This window comes from Panicum hallii, chromosome 5 (genome assembly GCF_002211085.1).
Source record: "Panicum hallii strain FIL2 chromosome 5, PHallii_v3.1, whole genome shotgun sequence".
Taxonomy (NCBI): domain Eukaryota; kingdom Viridiplantae; phylum Streptophyta; class Magnoliopsida; order Poales; family Poaceae; genus Panicum; species Panicum hallii.
Window position 1 is genome coordinate 15,408,423 of NC_038046.1, and position 21,884 is coordinate 15,430,306.

The 21,884-nt window shown below is 49.6% G+C and overlaps 1 protein-coding gene across 1 annotated transcript; it reads right to left on the reverse strand.

Moving 5' to 3' along the window:
• Positions 1–606: 606 nt before the first annotated feature.
• On the reverse strand, positions 607–4,397 carry LOC112892145 (vacuolar protein sorting-associated protein 32 homolog 2-like). Its single transcript, XM_025959243.1, has 8 exons — positions 4,154–4,397; positions 3,672–3,785; positions 3,071–3,170; positions 2,453–2,538; positions 2,282–2,373; positions 2,085–2,199; positions 1,799–1,994; positions 607–985 (listed from the first exon to the last, which is right to left on the reverse strand). The coding sequence occupies exons 2-7, from the start codon at positions 3,753–3,755 to the stop codon at positions 1,803–1,805; spliced, it is 669 nt and encodes a 222-aa protein (XP_025815028.1). The 5' UTR covers positions 3,756–3,785; positions 4,154–4,397; the 3' UTR covers positions 607–985; positions 1,799–1,802.
• Positions 4,398–21,884: the final 17,487 nt, after the last annotated feature.

A 21,884-nucleotide genomic window follows, 5' to 3' on the forward strand; every position in this document is an offset into this window, starting at 1 on the left:
ACGAGGCGCACACAAACCGTGCTGCGGGTCTCGTACACGTGTAGGGCGTCCGGGTCCACTTAGCTCCATGTGGCGCTCTGCACGGCTACACGGTCCAGTAGGGTAATGGCCTGAATGCCTGATGATGGGCAGGAGGTGGCTAACTGAATGCGCGGCGGTCAGATTGGCAGGGGGCGCCTGCCAGCAGCAGCCCCAGTTTGCTTGGTTGTCGCGTCCTCCGGTATGGGTGTGGCGCCTGCTGGTTGCTGCTGTGTAGTCACCTCGCTCGCTCAGTCCTTGATCCTACAGGCTACTGCAAATCAGCACAGCAGGAGCCTGATCCATCTAAATCGAGAGCATCTTTAATTCTTGAGTTGATTTCATAAAACCCACAACAGTTTATAAGATCAGTCATAGAATTCAGTTTCAAGTTTCATACAACTATTTTGTCTCTTCTCAGTTTTCTCGTGTACGTGATAGCAAAGTTTCCAAGACGATTAGGAAATCGCTGTAAATCCTTGCCCACAGGCCACAGTCCAGATGCCTTCAAAAGTACCATGTTGCTCTAAGTCTTTTTTCCAGCAAAATGCACGAAAAGTAACAAACACTACACTGGTACCTGTGGGGTACAGGAATAACGCTGCTTTAAAAACTGAGAGCTGCAAACAGGCGCATCAAATGTGAACCCTGGGGATTTATAACATTTTTACATGGCTCCAGACAATATGGGTCAATGAAAAATACTGTATGACAACAATGCAGTTGCATGACCTGGAAGGTTAGCATGGATGGAGCTAACCGAGCCACATTAACTGAAACTGTCTAGCCAGAACAGACCCCCAAAACCACTGAAACAAACACTGGCTGGAGCAGCCTTTTTTCTGCTTCGATTGCCAAATACCCCCCAAGATTATACACACACGGGAAAATATTTTATAGCCAGATTCGCTTGGAACTTCGTAGTGTAACGCCAATCATTTACACATTTCACCTCTTCATTGGGAACCTGCATGTTTTCAGTTGAGTTAATTATGAACAAGGGAAATGGTAACTTAGGTCATGCAAAACAGAACATAGGTTGAATAATAATATTTCCATAGAAACCAATCGTCCAAACTTCTTCCCATCTCTATTCCAAACACCCTAAACTTGAATTACAAGTGTAAATTCCAAGCAAATTTTATAAATGTTGATTTTTCCAATTACAATTTTCTTTGATTGTAGTAAGCAGCCAAAATGTGGTTGCAATAAGTTTTTAAGCCACAGTACAACTTATATGAAACTAGGTTCTCAGCCCATTAGTGACTTCAAACTTTAAGATCAACAACAGGTCAGACAAAATAGAAATAGGCATTCCAATTCTCAGGATCATTAGTAACATTGGACACTGGACAACTGGATGGATACAATCTCTCTTTGAAGCATACACCTCTTTATCTGATAAATCTATCTAGACAGAGAACTGTCACACACATGTTTCCAGTATTTAAATTAGCATATTTGAACTTGTGATATCTCTTTATCGGGCTAGTACATTCTAACAGTGATGGTAAAGTACAAAACGATATCATCAGAGTGTTCCAGTGACAGAACATTCCTAGAAGATATCTCGGGAGCTAAGACAATTCCTGAACAGTCAAAGATTCAAAATATTCTAAGAAACAAAAAGAGTAAGAATAAATTAACAGCTAGCTACTGTGTGCACATTTCTACATCAGACCATTAACTAAGAACTACTGTTGAGCTAGCCACAAAGGTACCAGCAACGTAGTCCTGTTGGCAAATAGTACAGTGAGGCAGAACTAGATCAAACATTAACCTGATCACAACGCCATTTCAGCTTGCAGTGCAGCAAGCTCATCATCTTCAGCTGTAGCTTTCTGTGGAGCAGGTCGAGCTGGTTGCTTGTTGGCTGGGACATGCACTGGATGCACTGGAGGAGCTGCAACAGGCTCCAGAAGCTGAGATTCCAGTTCTGCTCCCTCCAGTTCTTCAAGTTCCGCTTCCAGTTCATCCTGATAGTTTTTTCAGTGCAATAGGTGATAAGTACATCAGAGAAAACAATGTAATGCAAGATCAAAAAGTTTAATGGCTACAGTGATTACCTCGTCGAAATCAGCAGAAGCTCCAAGAGGAGCTGATAAAGCATCTTGAATTTGTTTCATGTTTTCAGTCTGTTCGTTAATTTCATCCATAGTCTTGTCGACATCATCAATATTTCTGCAGGGACATGGTAAATAATCAATTTGATACCTCCTATATTGTGGGAAAACCCTAAAATGGACTCAAAATTAACACTAACGTTGCTTTTTGCATTGCTTTCATAGCTGCAGCTCCAGTCCTCAATGCATCAACAGTCTCTGTTGTCGCTTTAGCTGCTTCTAACATGATCATCTGTATTAAGAAGGGTCATACGATTAACACACATAACATATAAACAAAAAACTCCAAATGTTTGAGTAGGAATATTAACCTGATCATGGATTCTCAACTGGAAATTTCCAAGCTGCTCGATTTGTTGCTCATAAAGTTTTTTCCTCTTCAAGGACTGGATAGCCGCTGTTAAGATAAAGGATTATTATTTGCATTAGAACAATCTCCTATAAATATAGTTTTCATCGCGTAACAAAGGAGGTTGGTGGCACTTTAAAGATAACCAACATTGGTTTAAATGAAAGTAAAATAAGAAGCAAAAAAAAAGTGACTGTATGTTGTATTGGCCTGTGAGTAAAAGATGGTGAAGATTGATTAAAAAATAATGCTTTATGCAATTTGCACACTGTGTGCCTCAAGTACAATGCAGGCACATACAAACCTAAATATGATTTAACAAAATGCAATGTCATCATGATGGTATTAACAATGATATGCACAATAACTGTGTCGAAAGGAATAACCACATATTTGATAATCCAGTGTAGCATGTACCAAAAGAAATAATTACATAAAAATAGGCAAATATGGATACTTTTTAAGTTTATAGTGCAACATTGCGCACACAGAAAACTTTATGTGCACTAACAAAAGCATAGCATCTCTGCACCAAAACACAGTATATCTTACAAATGGCAATACGGTGATTTGAACATACCTCTTTTATTCTTTGCTCTTGAGAACTCCTTTGCCCTCTCAAGCTCAGCAGCCGCTTTTTTCTCCAGCACCTTTTCTTTCTTCTCCAGCATATCAAGAGTCTGAATATGAATAAAGTAAGCTTTTAGAACCTCTAATTCGACATGGTATAGGCATTAAGATCTTCCATATTGTCAGTTAGTGCACTAGTGGGCTAAACATATAAAGAGCTAAAGACCCTGATCCTTCCCTAAGAGGCAAAACGTTAGATCTTAAGGCGCAAATACAGTGACAGAAAGAATGATTAACCTATCATTGTGTCAATCGCAAAAGGCTTGATGGAGGAGCTTGCAAATGCAATGGGAGTAACTCATGCATCCCATAAGTTGAGAGAATGTGAGAGTTCCAAAACACTAAAATGTAAGGGTGCGAAATTCTGATTCCAGAGCTTTGTGGTATGAACCAACAAGCAACTAGTGATGCCATGTTCAGGGTGAACCTAACAATTCAATAAAGGCTACAGTAATATTTAGGCTACCGAAATAAGGAAATGAAATCAATGCATGGGAAAACATCTTAGTCAAAGCAATCAGATGTCATGAAATAAAGGGCAAAAAGGTCACCTCATTTAACTTGTCCAGAGTGGCCAACGCATTGGAGTTAGCCTGCTCCTTGGGCTTCCCGAAGATCCTGTTGAACATGGACATGGCTGCGATCGCGACCGAAACTCAAAATACCTGCAACGCGAAGCAGCAGCAGAGAACAACATCACTCACAGGCAAATTCGAGAAACTCATATGTAGCAACCCCGACCACCGTCCCGACTAAAGTAGAAAGGAAAGAAAACAGAGAGCGCACACCCGGCGGCGGCCCGCTCCCCCGACCTATGCTACCCCGACGCGACGAAAACCCCTAGCGTGGAAGCGGGCGCGATCCGAGCAGAGACCGGACCAATCGATGGCGATGAACTAAGCCACAAGACGGGGCGCGCGCAGATCGCCAATCCAACCCCTCGTCTCTAATAGTCTAATCCCGGGGCAGCACCGATCTGGGCGCGGCGGATCTAGCCGGAGCAGGGGGAGGGAGGGGGAGCGAGGAGGCTTACCGGATTCGTCGCCGGCGGAAGCGCGGCGGCGGCAGGCTCTGGGATTGGGCGGGCGCGACTCTAGCGGGGGCCGCGACCGCGAGGAATCTGGTTGGAAGGCGGCTCTGGGTGGGAGTTGGGATCGATGGGGAGGATTTGGTTTAGGTTTTTGATGATTGGGGGAGAGGAGGAGACGAGTTGGAGTTGGGACGGATGGAGACGACCGCGTACGCACGCACCGCGGAAGGTGACCAGGCGAAGCAAACGGAAACACGGTTGCCGTTGGGATTTTTTTTTTGTTTGTTTCCTGTTCCTTCTCTTTTCCCGTCTCTGAGTCTGAGATAGATTATTGGATCGGGCGGGCCCGTGTTGGGCTGTAAATAGTCGGGTACGTAGATTTCTTAGCAATTAGAGATGGGCCCAACTTTTTTGCTTCAAATATAGCTCCTGGAGAGGAAAATTGAGTTAGAATTTTTTTCTTATACCGTCTGCAAAGATCACATCGCTCAGAGCATCTCCGAGAGTGCCTATAAAAAATATAGTTTTAAAAAGCTATTTTTTGCACTTGCCAAAAACTATTGGGAGCTAAAAGAAGACCTCTCCTCCAACAATTCCCAATAGTGAGTTCTAAAACATTTTAAATTCCACCGCACCTTTTGATTTTTTTTCCACATCAACAAATGTCGCTGCTCTCATATCCTAGCCTCGAGCCAACGACAAGGCGCCTCCAGAGAAGAAAACGACGCCTCCATAGTCCTGTCACCGTGCTGCCTGAGTGCCTGTTGATCGTGATGTTGTGGCCTCCAGGAGTAAAAAAAGAAAGAGAAGAAAGTAAGCACGTAGTTGAGGTTGTGCAGCGACAGCAGCACGTACTGCCTCCTGCCCCTCCGTCGCCGCCGCCGGGGCTGGCCTGGTGCGATTGGAGCGCAGCGGGAGACCAGCGCGATGCAGGCGGCGGGAGCCGATGCAGCTGGAAGCGGCGGGACGCGGCCTGCGGGGAAGATGAAAGGCGCGCGCATCTGTTTGCCGCGCGGCAGCGAGCGAAATTATCGATTGGGAGCGGGGTGGGCGTGCGGAAATCTGGCGTCAGAGTGCGGACGTTTTGGGCGTGCGAAAAGATTAGGAGTTGATTTTGGAAACTGTTGGAGTCCGAAATTTGCTGATCATATCCAAAACCAAAACCAAGTTTCGGGAATAGATTAGGGTACTGTTGGAGATACTTTTAGAGCTGATTAGTTGGCTACTAAAATTTACAATGCTAAAATGTGGACATGTCAAAGAATTTTGGCACCTGTTTCGTTGGAATAAAAAAGTAGCTCACCTTCTAAAATTATCAATATTTTAGTAAAAAATATTGCATGCCTATATTTTTGGCATGCCTACATTTTGGCATGTCCACAGTTTGGTAGCCAACCAATCAAGCCTTTATAGTAGTCTTTTCCTATGTAGTAATGCAGTGACGCTGTCCGTGAGGCTGCACGGAACAGACATTTGTTTCTGGAATTTTCTAACTAACTAACAAGGCCGATCTTGTTTCTATTCGCAGTAAAAGTCGTCATCCGGCCAAAATATCAAATGCCATCAAGTCTGCTGTTTGCGTGACGAGGAAAGCGAAGGGACATATTTGTTTTGGGTCAAGCTTTCCAAGAAAAAGATAACTAAAAATTATGGTTTTAAATCTTCGGCAAAAACGTTTAGCGGCAGGGCTACCGTTACGGCGTTTAGCGGGCTATAGCCAGTTTTAACAGACTAATTGCCATAGCGGCTGCTCTTCCTAGCAACTATAGCCGCGGCTATTTAAAACCTTGCTAAAAATACAAGCTGCTCCTGGATAAATGCAGTAGTCAACTACTTGATCAATTTCTACAGGTCAAATTGGAGTTGACTTTGCAAAGGAAAAAAAACACCTACTTCCTCCATCCTATAAAAGTTAAAATCCTAACGTTTGAAAAAAAATTCATAGAAAATATAATCTTAAAAGTTGAATCTCAATTACCTACGATTAGATTTAATTTGCATACTAAAACTAACTGCATGTGACCAACAAATAAGGGTATGAGAATCTTTTCACACCATCACTGATCTGTCCGGAAAAAAAATAAATTGCACTCTTTATAGGATAGAGGGAGTACACGTATGGTTGCCCAATACCAGTGAGGAAGTGGATTTCTAGCCAGCTTACGGTAGAGAGGTTATGGGCTCTTATATTGGTTTCTTTTTTCTCGAACCTTAATTCGACAGTGAAGGGTAACTTTTATGGTAGGCGCTAGTCCGTTGGCGAGATGGAATAGTGATGCCGATGATAGTCTAGTTGGAGCGGGACCGTGAGATAAGGAGACACCCCATAAAAACATAAGGTGTAGCTAGAGACAGCAGTGTATGGACGGTGATGGTGAAGTTCTATGATGTGCCTATCATTTTTGAGATAAAATTATGATCTATTGATGTTAAAATATCAGTTGACCATCGCATAACATTATCTTTTACCTATACAGACAATCTCAAAGTTGCGGTTTTAATTGGTTAATAATATTTCCTAACTTGAGTTAATGTCCTTGTTGGGCGTGGTTAATTTGGTTTGCTGCTTCATCCAGCTAAAATTGCATGCACAAATGTTTGAAGGATCTCGTTGGTTGATGTGTGCGAGCTGTGTGGATATAATTAAGAAATGCTATCCACTACTCCTATGCGTTATCCCTTTTTATTCCACGCAACAGGAAAGAAAAAAGAACGATGGTGTGTACCTGCACAACTTTTCTCAGCAAGGAAATCTCTTCCATTCGAACCAATTGAACAAGGAAATACATAATGTCATATGCTAGCTTCTGAACCAGTACAAAGAGAGCAACCATTATACTGGTCCAAAAGTGTCGGAATTAGGCCCGCTACGACGTTGGTGAAAAGGATAAAAAACAAATTAACATGCAACTTGGCCACCAAAATGGCAACAAAACGAACAACAATAATTCAGCTCACAACTACACATGCTAGGGCACTAGTACAGACCCAACCAATCCAGGACTGCCTCTAGTCTCGCGTATATTTTTCTTACCATCCCACCTATCCAACATATATGATTCTAGATAGGATGTTTTACTTCTAAACTAACTTGTGAAGAATCCTTTAATCCCGGTTGGTAACTCCAACCGGCATTAAAGGGTACTTTAGTTTCGGCTGGAGGCTCCAACCAGAACTAAAGGGTGACTCTCTAGTTCCAGTTGGTGTCACCATTCAGAACTAAAGAGGAATTTTTAGTTCCGGTTGGAGCCACCCCGCCCCCTAGCCGTTGGATCCGAAACTAATGCCTTTATTAATTCTGGGGCCAACCCCAGCCGAAACTAAAGGAGTGGATGTATGTGCTGTTCTATATTAGTGGGGTGGGGTGGGGTGGGGGAGGGAATCACAGAGCAGGAACGCAGTACCCGGAAACGACTACTGTGCAACAATTGAAAAACGTAGCATAGTTCTAGAAAAAAATTGGCAGGTTAACAGTAAAAAAATCGTTTTAGTATTTCAAAAGCGCTTGTGTGTTGCAGTGTTATTAAACGCGCGCGCATCAAATCCCACGTCGCAGCGGCGCCACAGCCCGCACAATTTTCTGCTGAGGAGCCAACTCCACCAAGGCGTGTTTGGTTCGCTGCCTCAGTTGCCACAGTTTGCCACGCCTAAGGTTAGACAGGTTTGACCGAGTTAGGCGTGCGTTTGGTTTGTATCCACATTTGGGGCAAGATTTTTCTTCTACTGTGTAGGTTCCACTCGTCAATGATTTGTAAAGTGTGGCAAGATTCTCTTAGGCATGCCAAGGTGTGGCGCAGAATTTTAGGGGCTGTTTGGAGTGGCGCCTAACCCGCCACAGCGTGCCTAACTTGTGGCGCTCAAAACGGCCGCCACACCTGTGGCGGAAAAAGTGTGGCGCGCCGTGGCGGGTTAGGCGGCACTCCAAACAGCCCCTTAATGTCTAACCTTAGCCAGGTGTGGCAGAAAATGTGTGGCAATTTTTAACACTTTAGGTGTACAACCAAATATGCCCAAGTCACGCACCGCGTGGCGGCGCCACAGCCCGCACAGTTTTCTACTGAGGAGCCGACTCCACCGAGGCACCAAGTCGCGCACCGCGTGGCGGCGCCACCGACCCTGCGGCGACGGCTACGTCCGATATGATCCACGGCTGACCTGGGAAAGAAGTACACACAGTACAATGCCACCGGAAGAGCTCACCGGGTCGGAGCAGCGCATCGGCCAGTTACTTCTAGCTAGTAATATAGACGACGTGTTGTCTAGTCATACCGCGGCTGCGGGCTACCTTGGTTTCCTGCGTACGCCGTGGCCAGGCTCTAGGGATGCACCGACGGCAAGTTTGGTTGCCTGGGCGGAGGCTTAGGCCTGGCCTGTGGCATGCAAAAGCAGCCGGCGAGCCTGGCTTCCGGTAAACGAGATTGAAATACGTTTCTTCGGAGCTAGGCTCATGGGATGCAGCCTATTAGTAGGTTAATAATGGTATTAGTTAATAATTAGCATATCTTAAAGCATATTAATATATTATAAAATAGATTAAGGTTTAATATAACAATAATAACTAGTATATTGTGGATCGAAGCAAAGTAGATATGATCTTAGTACTTGTCTTTTAAATTCAAACTAATACAAAATACTCTAGTACAACCAACCAAACAGCTATTGTCTTGACCCTATACATATTGATTCAGTCAACCAAACGTAAAGCCGCTGTATGTGTTGAGCCTGCTCTAGCTCGGCCTGGCAGGTAGGTGCGAGCCAGGCTCAGCTCGCCAACTGAACAAAACGCGCCCTAGCTGTGCTCGTGCGTGCAGGCTGCGACGCTCAGCCCCTGGCCTCTGCCAGCACTCCCGGCGGCGTCCTGTCGTATGCGCTGGTCGGTAGCTGCTCGCTCTCCTCTCCTGCTGCAGCCAGCCAGAGCGCGATCGAGGCAGACCATGCCTCTGCCGGTGCCGGTGGCGGGGCACGCTCGGACTCGCCGCGCCGCGCGTCTCGTACACGCGTAGGGCGCCCCGGGCTGGCGTCGCTCCATGTGGCAGTTCGAGCTAGTAGGGTGATGGGAGGCAGGAGGAGGCTCGACGCATGCGCGGCGGTCAAATCGGCAGAGCACCAGCGGCCCGGCAGCCACCCCGGCAGGCTTGGTGCCTCTACCTACTTGTCTGGTTGCGCTAGCTGCCGCGTCCTCCGGCTCCCGTCTAGATATGGCGGCATGGCGCCGGCTGAGATTATTGCCACCGTGTGCTCCGTCACCTCCTTTCCTGGCTGACGGCGATGGAGACCGGAGAACGAGTGGTCCTCGAGCCGGCAGTGCAGGCTGCTGCGATCCTGCCAAAGGATCTAAATACGATGCAGCGCTAGCCTTATCTATCCACTATCTAGCCAAGCCATCGATCAGGTAGGTCCTCGTGCCCAGAGAGTGGCATCTCTCTGTGTGTCGCTCGCTCATGCGCCGCATCCCGCATCGATCGTGCGCCTAACCAGCACGCATCGCCGGCGACCGGCGTCCCGGCTGGATGACGAGCGGCGCCTAGGCAGGAGCGAGCGCAGGTCGCGGCCACCATGGTGGGCGGGGCGGGGCCGCGCGACACGCGTTGCGCGTACGGGCTGCCGCGGCGGCGGGCCGCTGGCTGATGACCCGGAGCCGCAGAGCCGGAGAGGCATGCACGCAGGAGCGAGCTCGGAAAAAAATTACGTGCGGGACGGCCGCACAACGCCTTCGTGCGGACGTAGTCCCGATGCTCGACGCGTGGACCTGGAGACCATCGGACGCATAACGCCTCCACGCGCTTTCTGATCGGTCCAGGCTCGGCTCGAACCAATTATCAGCGCGGCTCCGCACGGGCTCGTCTTCGGCACGGGAAAAAAAGGAAATCCTTCCCCAACGGTGGCGGATGCGGTGGCGGCAGCCTCCTTCCCAACGGCTGCGGCGGCGGCCTCCTTCCGAATAGCGCCGGCCTCGTTCCCCAACGGCGACGGCTTCTTTCCCCAACTGCGACGGCGCGTGGCAACCTCCTTCCCCATCGGCGGCGGCGGCGGTGGCGGCGGCCTCCTTCCCCCAACGGCGGGGGCGGTGGTGGCGGCGGTCTCCTTTTGAATGGCGCCGGCCTCGTTCCCCAACGGCGACGGCCTCTTTCCCCAACTGCGACGGCGCGCGGCGACTTCCTTCCCCAACGGCGGCTGCAACCTCCTTCCCCAACGGCGACGGCAGCGACGCATCTCCTTGTACATCGGATCCTTCCGCAACAGCTTTGTATGGAGCAGTATGACTGAAGATGCGTCGCTGTATGGGAGTATTTGTTTAGTAGCTTTCAGTAGCAATGTAATAGCATATAGTAGACTATGTGAGTTACCGTTGATTTTGAGAATTGATTGTTTGCATGATAGAAAAAGAAAAGAAACAGCACTTGATTGAAAGAAATAGGAAACAACTTCAATGTTTATGTCTATATAATGGAAGCAAGGAGTAGCAATGTAGCATAATTTCAGTTGTCAAAATGAACAAGCTGCAATGTTTCATTCTCCTTTCAGCTCTTCCGTTACAAAATGATGTAACATCAAAACATCTAATCTAGGCTTCCACCTTACAATCTCACCCTGACACAATTCTCTAGTGTACAATACAGCATCACCGAGTAATTGAACCGGACTACAAACCATTTACCATCATATGTTTTCATTATTTGACACTCCATCAAATTGCAATTTCCTAATAGCTGACAGAGCATCTTTATCAACTCCTAGTAAGAGACTTGTATATCCTCCTTGCAGACTCATGTACATATCTAAGGTTGGCATTGTGGCATGAGCTTCCCCTCCTTGAACTGATGGCATTGCCATGGTTGCAGATTGGCTACTACCATCAATTGTACTGGTATTAACATCTTCTTCTAAAATCAGTAGTAAAAATTAAAACAAATAGTATAGAAAATACAGGAGCACATTATGCTTAAGTGGCTAAAATTGGTAATTATCAATACCTTTGTTGCTCACACTTTTCTTTTTCTTTCCTTTTCTCTTTTTCAGGGATATGGTTCCATGTTTATTCTTTGGGCCTTTTACCATGTTAGGAACTCTAAATGTTATTTTTCGTGATAATGTATCAGTTGGACAAACAGTCGAAACTTCATTGGCTTTTTCTTGCACCTTGCTTATCCCATCATCTGCTTCCAAGTCCAACTTATCAATGGCTTTCTCTAGAGCATCAAGAAGCTCTTTTGACACCGAACACTTCAGTGCAATAGATGTTGCCTTTCGTGATATACGTGCAGCTTGGGTTGTCAAATTTTCCTTCTCGACTCCTTTTTTCTCTACAAGAAATTCTCTTTTTGCATATTTTGTCCATCTCTACAAGAAATTCTCGGCGCTTTGTCGAGCTTCTTCTAATGCTAAACCCATTCTTTACTGCATACATGTTGTACATCTCATAAGCATCGTCCTCCGACTCAAAAGCCAGTCCAACTTCAGGAACGATCAAAGATTGCCCGATTTTATCCGGTACCTGTTGTAAATAGTTTAAGAAAATACAATCACAGTCTAGCATTATCAAACAACACGGACAAAATCGACAATCAAACAACCTTTACCTGTGTTGCCCGAACCTCATCTACATATTCTGCGTCAACTGCTACCGTACTGACATCAATGTGCGCATGTCCAGCGGCCTCACGTTCTCCAGCGGCATCACGAATTCTAGCGGCATCACGATCTCCAGCGCCATCACGATCTCCAGCAGCATCACGTTCTCCAACGTCATCACGAACTCCAGCGGCATCAACTTCCATGAAGGCTGCTAGCTAGCTAGGGCTGATCAGATGGAACGATCAGATCGATGGACTCAGCGGCGGCGCATAGCCGGTGCAGGCACCAGATCCGTAAGAGAAACGCGGAGCCGTGCGGGAGAGGAAGGCCGAGCCTGGCTCCGATCAGAAAGTGTGTGGAGGCATTGTGCGTCAAGATGCTCTCCACATCCACGCGTCGAGCATCGGGGCTGCGTCCACATGAAGGCGTTGTGCGGCCGTCCCGCACGTAATTTTTTTCCGCGAGCTCAGCCTCATGGTGGCGGTTTCTGGTGGGCCGGCGGCTCAGCCTCAGAGTCGCAAGTGCCATCCCAGGGCCGCGCTTGCTTGCCCGACGGCCTACACGCGGCAGCTGATCGGACAAGCTTTGAACTCGCCGAGGCGTGTGTGGCATTGGATCACCAACCCTGCGAGCGAGCGAGCGAGTAGGACAGTGAGTGACGCAGAGGATCTTGGGGGCTCGGCCAGGAAGGAGAAAGCGAGATCACGGTAGAACCGCCCTGGGCCCCTTTGTTTCACCGCCTACGGCCTACTCTACGCTCTACAGATGCTACTCGTAGCAGCTAGTGATCCCTAGAGCCTACAGGCCTGGCAAGTTCGAGCACTACACGACACACGAATCGGCGGAGCCAAAAGCAAGAGAGAGAATCAAGCAGAGGCCAGATGACGGTAGGAGCACTCCTACGTGTGTCATGCATCAAGGACGGGCCATCAGCTTCAGCCTTCAACTGCCGAACGAAAAAAAAGGATGAGTCGCCGGTCGTCGCCGAATGGCCCTTCAATCCTCCATCTCCACGTGACGATCGTCGCCGGTCGACTCGTGGACACGGTAATGGTCGGCGCATGCACGGCCGGGCAGCTCTATGGTCGATCAGCAGCGCGGCGGTGGTCAAGCCCTGCCCGGCCGTACCCATACGCCTTGTTAACGACGGGCTCCATCGGGGGAGTAGTCGAATTCAACGAGCTAGTGAACATCGGGCGGAGGCCGGGCGTCGCCGAATGGCCCCGCGGCGGCCGGCGGGCGGACGGTGCGCTGTGGCTGCCGTCAACGACAGGGTGGGGTACGGTGGCGATGCCGCCGTACCTCGCTGACCGCCGAGCATGTCTCGATTTGGCGGCTTCAGAAGCAAGAAGCCCGTGCAGCTTTTCCACTCATTTCCGATCACAGTACCTACCAACCACTACCAGCCGTCCGTCGGCTGGAGCCCCGAGCCCGTCTCTGACAGTGGTGAGCAGTGACGACGAAACGGAGGGGGGTGCTAGGTTTGACGATTAGACCTGCACTTTAGTTTTTTAAGGGTTTCTTTACCCGCTGGACAACCCGAAATAGTGGCTCTGTCCGCAGCACACTCCATTTTTTGATTTAGTCTTATAAATATCGCAAAAGTATAATTTTGTCTAAAACACACCACCTCCATTAAATTAGTCAGCTTGAGGAGTTAGAGATTGCCTAATAAAAAGACTAAAATACCCATGACCATGTAATACGCCAAAACAAGGGACTCAAACCTAGCCAGACTTCCAGTAGCAAAATATCATATTTTTTAACATATTTGACAAGTGCAATATCAAACAACAACAACCCACTATATCAAAGTATTCACACACATAATATTATCTTGCACAACTTAACATGCCACAAAATAACTAGTATAGAATAAGTGACCATCATATCACAAATCTTAATTTTAACATCTCAAAATACATCAATTTAGCATGTCAAAAGGCTTTATGCAGTTTGCTTGCACACAAAAGCATACATATCAAGAACTGCATAAGATGCTCAAGAGCCATTCTACCATGCACCTTGGCCTCCTCCATTGCAATTTTCTTAGCTCCACTGTAAAAGATAACAAGGATTAGGAAAAAAAGTTGGTGTCGGTACACACAGATAGGGGTACCTCCTGCTAGGGTGTCCAGGCCCTTGGCTTCTCATAATCCATGAACACCCCCTCACCTCTGAGTCACGTGGCATACGGCCTCCGGGCCTGACTGCTGGGACCACGGTCTCCGGACCCTCCCCGGGCTCCATAAGGTCCGGGGCCTCTGCACACCCAGGCGGGCGGGAGAGCCCTCGGGAAGCTCCTGCAGACCCGGTCCGGAGCCGCCACGTGTGATGGCCAGACCATCACAGGCCGGCCCGCTCCGACCAGCCACGGGGGCCCCGGACCCCCCTTTCCCCCGGGAAGGGGTCCGGTGCCGCCATGTGCTGCCCAGCGGGAGGAGCGGGGCTGGCCCCGCCGCGTGCCTGCGGCCGGAGGCCCCTTACGGGTCGCCTCCTCACCTACCCGCATTCAATGCGGTAGCTGAGTCGGGCGCGCCAAAGTCAAAAGGTGCGGCCTGCCACTAACACACGGGGCAGGTAAGCTGACACCGCGGTAAGCCCGCCCGTTCTGAAGGCGGCGCGTCGTATCACCGCGCACAGTACGCGGACTGTGTGCAGTCCCGTCACGGCGCTGCGCGCGTGATGATGGCCTGTAATAGGTGGGCCAAGGCGTGCGCTGTAACAGTGCGCACGCCACAGGACAGCCCCGTCTCGCCCTCTGACCGAAGGTCCCATCCCAACAGTAACAGCACGGCTTCACTGTTGGGTAACGCTGACGCCGGACACTGTACAAGACAAGGCTGTACACGGCCATATCCTGGCTGTAGATACGCACATCAACTTCTCGATCGAGAGGACTACGGAGAGGAGCTCGAGGAGATGACCTCTATATCTCTCGTAGAACAGCTCCTATTGGCCGGGCCCACCTGTCGGGGTCCCGCACGGTGTAAGCACTCCCCTTGCACTATAAAAGGGAGAGTGTACTCGTTAGAATACAAGGTTCAACAATCAGAAACACAACCAATACAACACCAAAGTGGATGTAGGGTATTACGCTCCGGCGGCCCGAACCACTCTAAATCTTCGTGTCCTTCCTGTGTTCATCTGTCCACCGATCGAGCGCTCCTAAGTCTTCTCCAAACCCATCCTTAACTAGGATTAGGCGGGTGCTTTCCGCCACCCGGCTGGAGAATTCCTCCGACATTTGGCGCGCCAGGTAGGGGGCTTAGGTTTAGTTTGCGCTCGGTCGACCTTCGCGACCTCAATGGCGCAGGAAAATGGTCACCATGACCTCCTGATCGGTGAAGAAGTGGCGTCAACGGCGCCACACGCCTCGCGCCATCCCGCCTCCAGAGTGGCCCCGCGTGCTGCTCCACCGTGTGCAGCGGAGCGGGCCTCTGTGGCCCAATCGGTGCTCCCACCGAGCGGGCCCCTCATGGCAGCCAGGGAGTTGCTCCGCAACCCCCCGGGCGAGGCAGCGTCACCAGACGCGCACAGACAATGTGAAAGGATCGATGGACCAAGAGGGGGGGTGAATTGGGCCTTTTTCAATTTCTAAAACAAGATAAAACAACCTTAACCTATGCAAAACTAGAAAGGCACCAATTCACCAACCGGATAGCCAAACAACCTACACAAGCTAGTTAAGATGAAAAGAGATAAAGCCTAGCAAGGTAGAGCTAACTAGTGATCCCTAAATCAAGCACATGAACAAATTGCATGAAAGATAATGCTTGAAATAAGTAAAGTGGACAAGGGACAACCGGATTTTTCCCGTGGTATCGATGCGTTGGCACACACCCCTAATCCACGTTGTGACACTCACAAAGAGTATTGTCACCTCCCAAGTCACCAAGACGAGGGCGCTCACTAAGAGTCTCCGTTCACCATCCCGGTGTGGTGGAGATCAAGCCACGTACAAATCTCTTCTCCGGGCTTCCACAATCCTTGGCAAGCTCCGCGAGAATCACCTCGATCACCAAGATCGCCTAGGTGATGCCAATCACCAAGAGTAACAAGCTAAGGCCTTCACTTGAGCAAGAACCAATCACAAAGAATGGATGCACACAAGCTTCTCTCTACTCAAGTCCTTAATCTTGCTTCTTGAATGATTGAATGAACAAGTGTTTGAAATGTTGAAGCTCAAGGTGGCTCTTGACTATAGTATGAGTGTTTGGATGTTGCCTGGTGTCAAGAGTAGTAGAATGACCCATTGGAGGGATATATATAGGCAGCTCACACGAATAGAGCCGTTGGAGAAAAAGCTGCCAGAAAAACTGCGTAGCGCCGGTTAATCCGACGTCCCTCCAATAGTCATCGTCGGTTTAACCGGTGAATGTAAAACTCCCCTTTTGAAAAACTAGCCGTTACTGTTTGGGAAGATTAACCGTCGTTGCATCGGTTTAACCGGTGAGTGTAATCATCCATTGATCAACAGAAATACCAAGTCACTGGACAACTGCACCGACGTCAAATTTCAAATATCGTCGGTTTAACCGGTGAGTCTATTTGTCCAATGATCAACTGAAAACCGAGTCTCTGGACAACTGCACCGACGTCCAATTTCAAATAACGTCGGTTTAACCGGTGTATTGACTTGTCCAGACCAGCTGACCTCGTTTAACCGACGTATAGAAAACTTGAGGCGTCGGTTAATCCGGTGATAAGGATTTTTCTGGTTTTGTCTTTTCTGACTTGAGTCTTGAATGAAATCCAAATATTTTTGAGATATAAGTTGAGAACCACTTATTTGAGCTTCTAGAAACCTGAGTGACCATTGTGTGCATCCATTTTCAAATGACCATGTCCATGCTCAAGTAACTAAGCCTAAACCCCTCTTAATAGTGCGATCACTACAAAACTATAAAACCTATACTAACCTAAGTGTCCTTCTCAACCTTATGACACTTAGGACTAGAAAGATCCTTAGTCTTGACATGTTATAGAGTTGAATGCCGAGATCGCCTTTTTGAATAATGAAAGTTAGGGGCCTCTTTTGACATATAACCAAATGAGCAATAATGATTTATAAAGCTGCACAAACTCATTAGTCACAATAATGGTTGTCATTAATCACCGAAACATACCTTAAGGGTCTAGATGCTTACAATCTCCCCCTTTTTGGTGATTGATGACAACATAAACATAGATATCGAGAGAGCGAGAAAGATAAGGCACGAATAAACACAAGCAAACTCGAAAAGAAAGGAACCAAACGAAATCCATAGATATGTCTCAAAAGCTCAGCATGCTCAAATGACAAATGTACATATCCATGAACTAACATCAAATATAATACAATAAGAAACATCAAAAGTCAGATCGAGCTCTCTCTAAAGCTACCCTCCCCCTGACTCCCTCTCCCCCTTTGGCATCAAAGCACAAAAAGGCTACTGATCGGGGTGCCGCGGGACGGCGAGGAAGCGATCCGGGTCATCGTCGTCGTCGTCGTCGTCAGACGGAGGATCCTCAGTGACTGCCGGTAGCTGCTGGTCTGAAGGGCCTGCTGGTGCTGAGCTGACCGGAGGTGTAGCTGTAGTCGAGGCTGTCGTCGAGGCCCTGGTGCTAGCACTGCCTGGGAGAGGGTCCGTGGACGTAGTAGCTGGCTCAGCAGAAGATGTATCAACATCTGAAGTGGTGAGTGCTGAAGCTGCCGGCTGTGAAGACTGCTGGGCTAAGGACACCTCTCCGCCTCCCCCTGAAGGTAATGACTGTGGTACTGCGGGGAGGCCAACTGACTGCACCGCTGTGGGTGACTCCTGGAAAAGTGAGGTCGCAGGCAGAGGAGAGAAGATAGGACGACTCGCAGACCCGAGAAGTGCTGACAGTGAGAACATGATCTCCGGAGTCGCGGAAGAAGCTGGAGCAGTAGTGGCCGGAGCAGGTGTGACTGCAAGTGGAGGTGCTCCGGTGCCCTGAAGGCCTGACTGTCCTGGCTGCTGAGGGGCGAGTCCGGTGTGAGAATATAACTGTGAAATCATCCCGAACATCGCCATCATGCCCTGCTGCATCTGCTGGAACTGAGCGTCCGTCCTCTGAGAGACTCTATCAATAAGGCCGACGAAACGCTCCTCAGTCGCAGCTCGCTCTCGGGCGGCCTCCCGCTGGATCTGTGCAAGCTGGGCCTCATGGGCTCTCCTGGCCTCCTCCTGAGCACGGCGATCCTCCCTCTGCTGTGTGACCAGCTGCTGTAGTAGTGCGGTGAGCTCAGACGGCTGAGACACCTGAGACTCAGAAACTGTAGCAGTAGCAGCTGTCACTGGAGCTGGCTCTCCTGAACCTCCTGCCTCATGATCATGACTAGCTGGGGCTGGTGCAGGGAAGTACTCCTCATCCTCGGAGGAGTCTGACTCTAGGTCTGACCAGTGAATCTCATCATCTCCTCCGGGAAGCTGTGCCTCAGCAGCAAGCAGTGCCTCGTCCTCCTGGGCCACTCGGGCCTGTACCTCCGGTGACAAACGTGCCATGGCAGCTCTATCAGCCTGCCTGCCTCTCCTCCGGTCCGAAGGTGCTGTCGGTCTGTAGACGGGGAACCAGGGAACCTCGTCCTGTCTGTATACGGCACTGACTGGTGACTCAGCTGGCACTATCATGGAGCAAATGAAACTGATCCAGTGAGCATATGGGAACTGACGCACGACTCCCATCCCATCAGTGATGACATCCTCAATCTCTGCCAGTATGAAATCAACAATATCGAACGGCTCGTGAGTGAGGATGTGCAGTAGAAGCAGCTGCTGCAGACCTGTGAACCCCTCTGGGTAGCCACTCCTCGGGAGCAAAGTCCTCCGGAGTGCCATGTGAACTGCGTAGGCCTCAGGGGTCAGCAAGCTGGGGACTCTGGCGTAGGAAGCAGGGAATGGCTGACGGAAGCACTGAGAGATCGCCTCGTGAGAAGGTGCAATCCCGCCAATCATAGCCCTGCGTGGTGGATCGGCATCACCGTAGACCATCTCGTGCAGAGAGACATCAACAAGATCAACTCCAAGTATCCCTGCGAGTGTCGCTCTGGACAAACCAAACACCTGCCCCCAAACATGAAGTGAACTGCTCTGCGCTCTGGGGCGATCCAAGCTGTGGCGTAGAAAACTCTGACCCAGTCCTCAATATATCTGTTCCTCTCAATCGAGAGCAACCTGGGCAGACCCCTGAAGTGCTCGAAGTGCTCACGGACATCGGCTCCCCCTGCAGCTGTCCTCAGTGAAACCCAGTCAAGAACCCTGTGAGGGAAAATCCTGTGGCCCCGTCTCTGGTAAGTCTCGTAGAAACTGGCCTGAAGAAGTGTCCAGAATCTGCGATCGACCCGGCTGTCTCGTGTCACGGGAAACCACTCCTCCTCCTGAACACTCCACCTGAGCCTCTTGACCTTCGCCGCATTGGCCTTGGTCAAGTTCTGGAGCAGTACACCTGGCTCCAGACGCACGACAGTGTCCATGCGGAACACTGCGCGCTCGGCTGCTAGGGCCTCGGCTCGTCGAGCTGCTGCTGCTGCTGCTGTGGACCTGCGAGGCTCCTGTGGCTGGTGGCCTCCTCGCGTCCTAGGTCCGGTGCGACGCTCGGTCGCAGGTGAGGTCTCCTCTGTGGGGGACGTCTGCCGGGTGCGGCCAGAACGTCGTAGAGCTGGTGACTGAGGTGTAGCCTGCCCCTGAGACTGCTCAGACTGGTCTGTCGCTGACTCTGACTCGGACTCTGCCGCTGAGACTGACTGCTCTGACTCAGACTCTGCTGCTGCTGCTGTCACGGCTCTGGTGGCCCTGGCACCTCGGACTCTGCCCATCCCTCTGCCTCTGCCTCTGGCTCTACCTCTGGCTGGCGTGTCCCTGATCTCGAACGGACGAGCACGGCCAGACGCCTGCTCCTCGGCGGCCTTAGCCACCATCTCGGCCCTCTCGGCCTCTCTCGCTGCGCGAGTCCGCTTGCGCGCGGGCTCCTCAACCACTATCTCCTTCCCCTTCCTCTTGTCACGACCCATCTCCACAACAGAAGGAAACAAGAAACCGGCGCTGCACGCTCGGACAAACTGCAGAACACGTGGCGTGCGCGGCGTGAAAGAGTGAATGCGCGAGAGCGAAGCAATGTGCGTGTGCAAGGCACGTGGGCTGCGGCACGGTGGAGATGGTTGCAATGCAGGCGGCACAACGGGCGCGGCTGGGATGGCGCGAGCGGCGATGGTGCGGAAGTGGCGGCGCGGGGGCGCGCGTGAAGGCACGGGCACGGACGGACAACGGCGGCGTGGGCGCACGCGAGCTGCAGGCAGCGGCGCGGGTGCAAGCGGCGGCGGCGCGAGGGCGGCGGTGCAGTGCGTGGACGCGAGCGGGCGCGGGCGCGGGAAGGCGGCGGCGCACGGACGGCGAGCGGCGGCGGCGCGCGGACGGCGAGCGGCGGCGGTGCACGGACGGCGAGTGGCGGCGGCGCACGGACGGCACGAAGGCGAGGGGTCGAGTGGAAACGAAAGCGCGAGCAAATGGGTCGTGAGCCGGCAAGAGAGAAATATGACATGTGGACCCGGCAGAAATTCTTATCGCCGGTTGAACCGATGCTTTAGGTTTTGAGCACCGGTTGATTGCGTCGGTGTAGTTTACCAGAAACACTGCCAAATCTGTATCTGTACGCCGGTTGAACCGATGATCTGACAAATGAACTCGTCGGTTGAACGATGCAAATAACAGTCGATTTTCAGGTCAAAATTGTGTTCTGTTCATCGGTTGATCCGATGCTGCAAATTTTGTATACGCCGGTTGAACGCCTGAAATGACTGAGCTGTGGCTGACACTTAGTAACGCCGGTTAAACCGATGGGTATAGATCCATTGAGCGTCGGTTTAACCGGTGAACCCAAAAACCCTCTCTCAGCTCACTTTTCTATGCTAAGTCCAATGAACTTATAAGATTCAACCAAACTCAAGTTAATGGACTTGCATAGGCGACTTTACCCCTCAAAATAGGATAGCTTAATAACTTAAATAGTTTTTCTTTTCAAAATCAAGGGTAAGTCGCAAGAGAGACAAAGTGTCAATTTAAAATGTATGAGCCATGTCATAGGAATATTGAAGGAGGAAAGCTTCAAACTCACAATGACCTTGCTCACTAGGCAATAACGCACCTAACACTTTACTCTTTTCACTTCTCATGAATTAAGATCTAGCACGTAAAACAAGTCTCATTTTCATCAAGTGATCTCCTTTGTGACCTTTACGCATGCAATGATAATGCAAATTACAAACACATGCGAAAGAAAGGTAAACATGAGATGCACAACTATATGACAAGAAATGCATAACGAGAATTCAAGATCTACTTGTCAAATTTGATCCCATGGAAAGCTTCATCATGATGAGCCTTTCTACAAGCCTAGAGGAAAACAAGTGGACCACCACCTCTAGCTAAACCCTTGCTCATCACTATCTTGCCATGGTTAGACAAGTGTCCTATATGTATGCATTTTTCTATATGACATGGCAACTTACATGACGTTTGCCGCATCTAACACATTTAGCTCATTTCTTAGCCTAACAAAGGTACTCTCGTCTAAAGGTTTTGTGAAAATATCCGCCAATTGCTCCTCGGATCTCACACCTTGAAGGGAAATGTTCCCCTTGGCTTCGTGATCACGCAAGAAGTGATGGCGAATATCAATGTGCTTTGTGCGAGAGTGATGAACCGGATTCTTGGCAATTTTTACGGCACTTTCATTGTCACAAAGGAGTGGAATTCTTCCTAGTTTCACACCAAAGTCCAAAAGGGTTTGCTTCATATATAGAATTTGGGCACAACATGCACCGGCAGCTATATATTCCGCTTCCGCGGTGGACAAAGCCACGGAATTTTGCTTCTTACTCGACCAAGAAACTAGAGAACGCCCAAGCAAGTGGCAACCCCCGGAGGTACTCTTGCGATCCACACGGCTTCCGGCAAAATCCGAATCCGAGTATCCCAAGAGATCTAAACTGGCGCCTTTGGGGTACCACAAGCCTATGCTAGGAGTGTGCTTGAGATACCGAAGGATCCTATTCACAGCAGAAAGATGTGATTCCTTAGGGTTAGCTTGAAAACGGGCACACAAGCACACACTAAACATTATATCGGGCCTAGATGCGGTAAGGTAAAGCAAAGATCCT

Excerpts from the sequence above, each read along its gene's own strand:
- LOC112892145 (XM_025959243.1), bottom strand. The coding sequence starts at position 3,755 with ATGTCCATGTTCAACAGGATCTTCGGGAAGCCCAAGGAGCAGGCTAAC. Across the intron at positions 2,374-2,452 it reads AGTTGAGAATCCATGATCAG|ATGATCATGTTAGAAGCAGC; the intron begins GTTAATATTCCT and ends TTCTTAATACAG. Across the intron at positions 1,995-2,084 it reads CTTCTGCTGATTTCGACGAG|GATGAACTGGAAGCGGAACT; the intron begins GTAATCACTGTA and ends AAAAACTATCAG.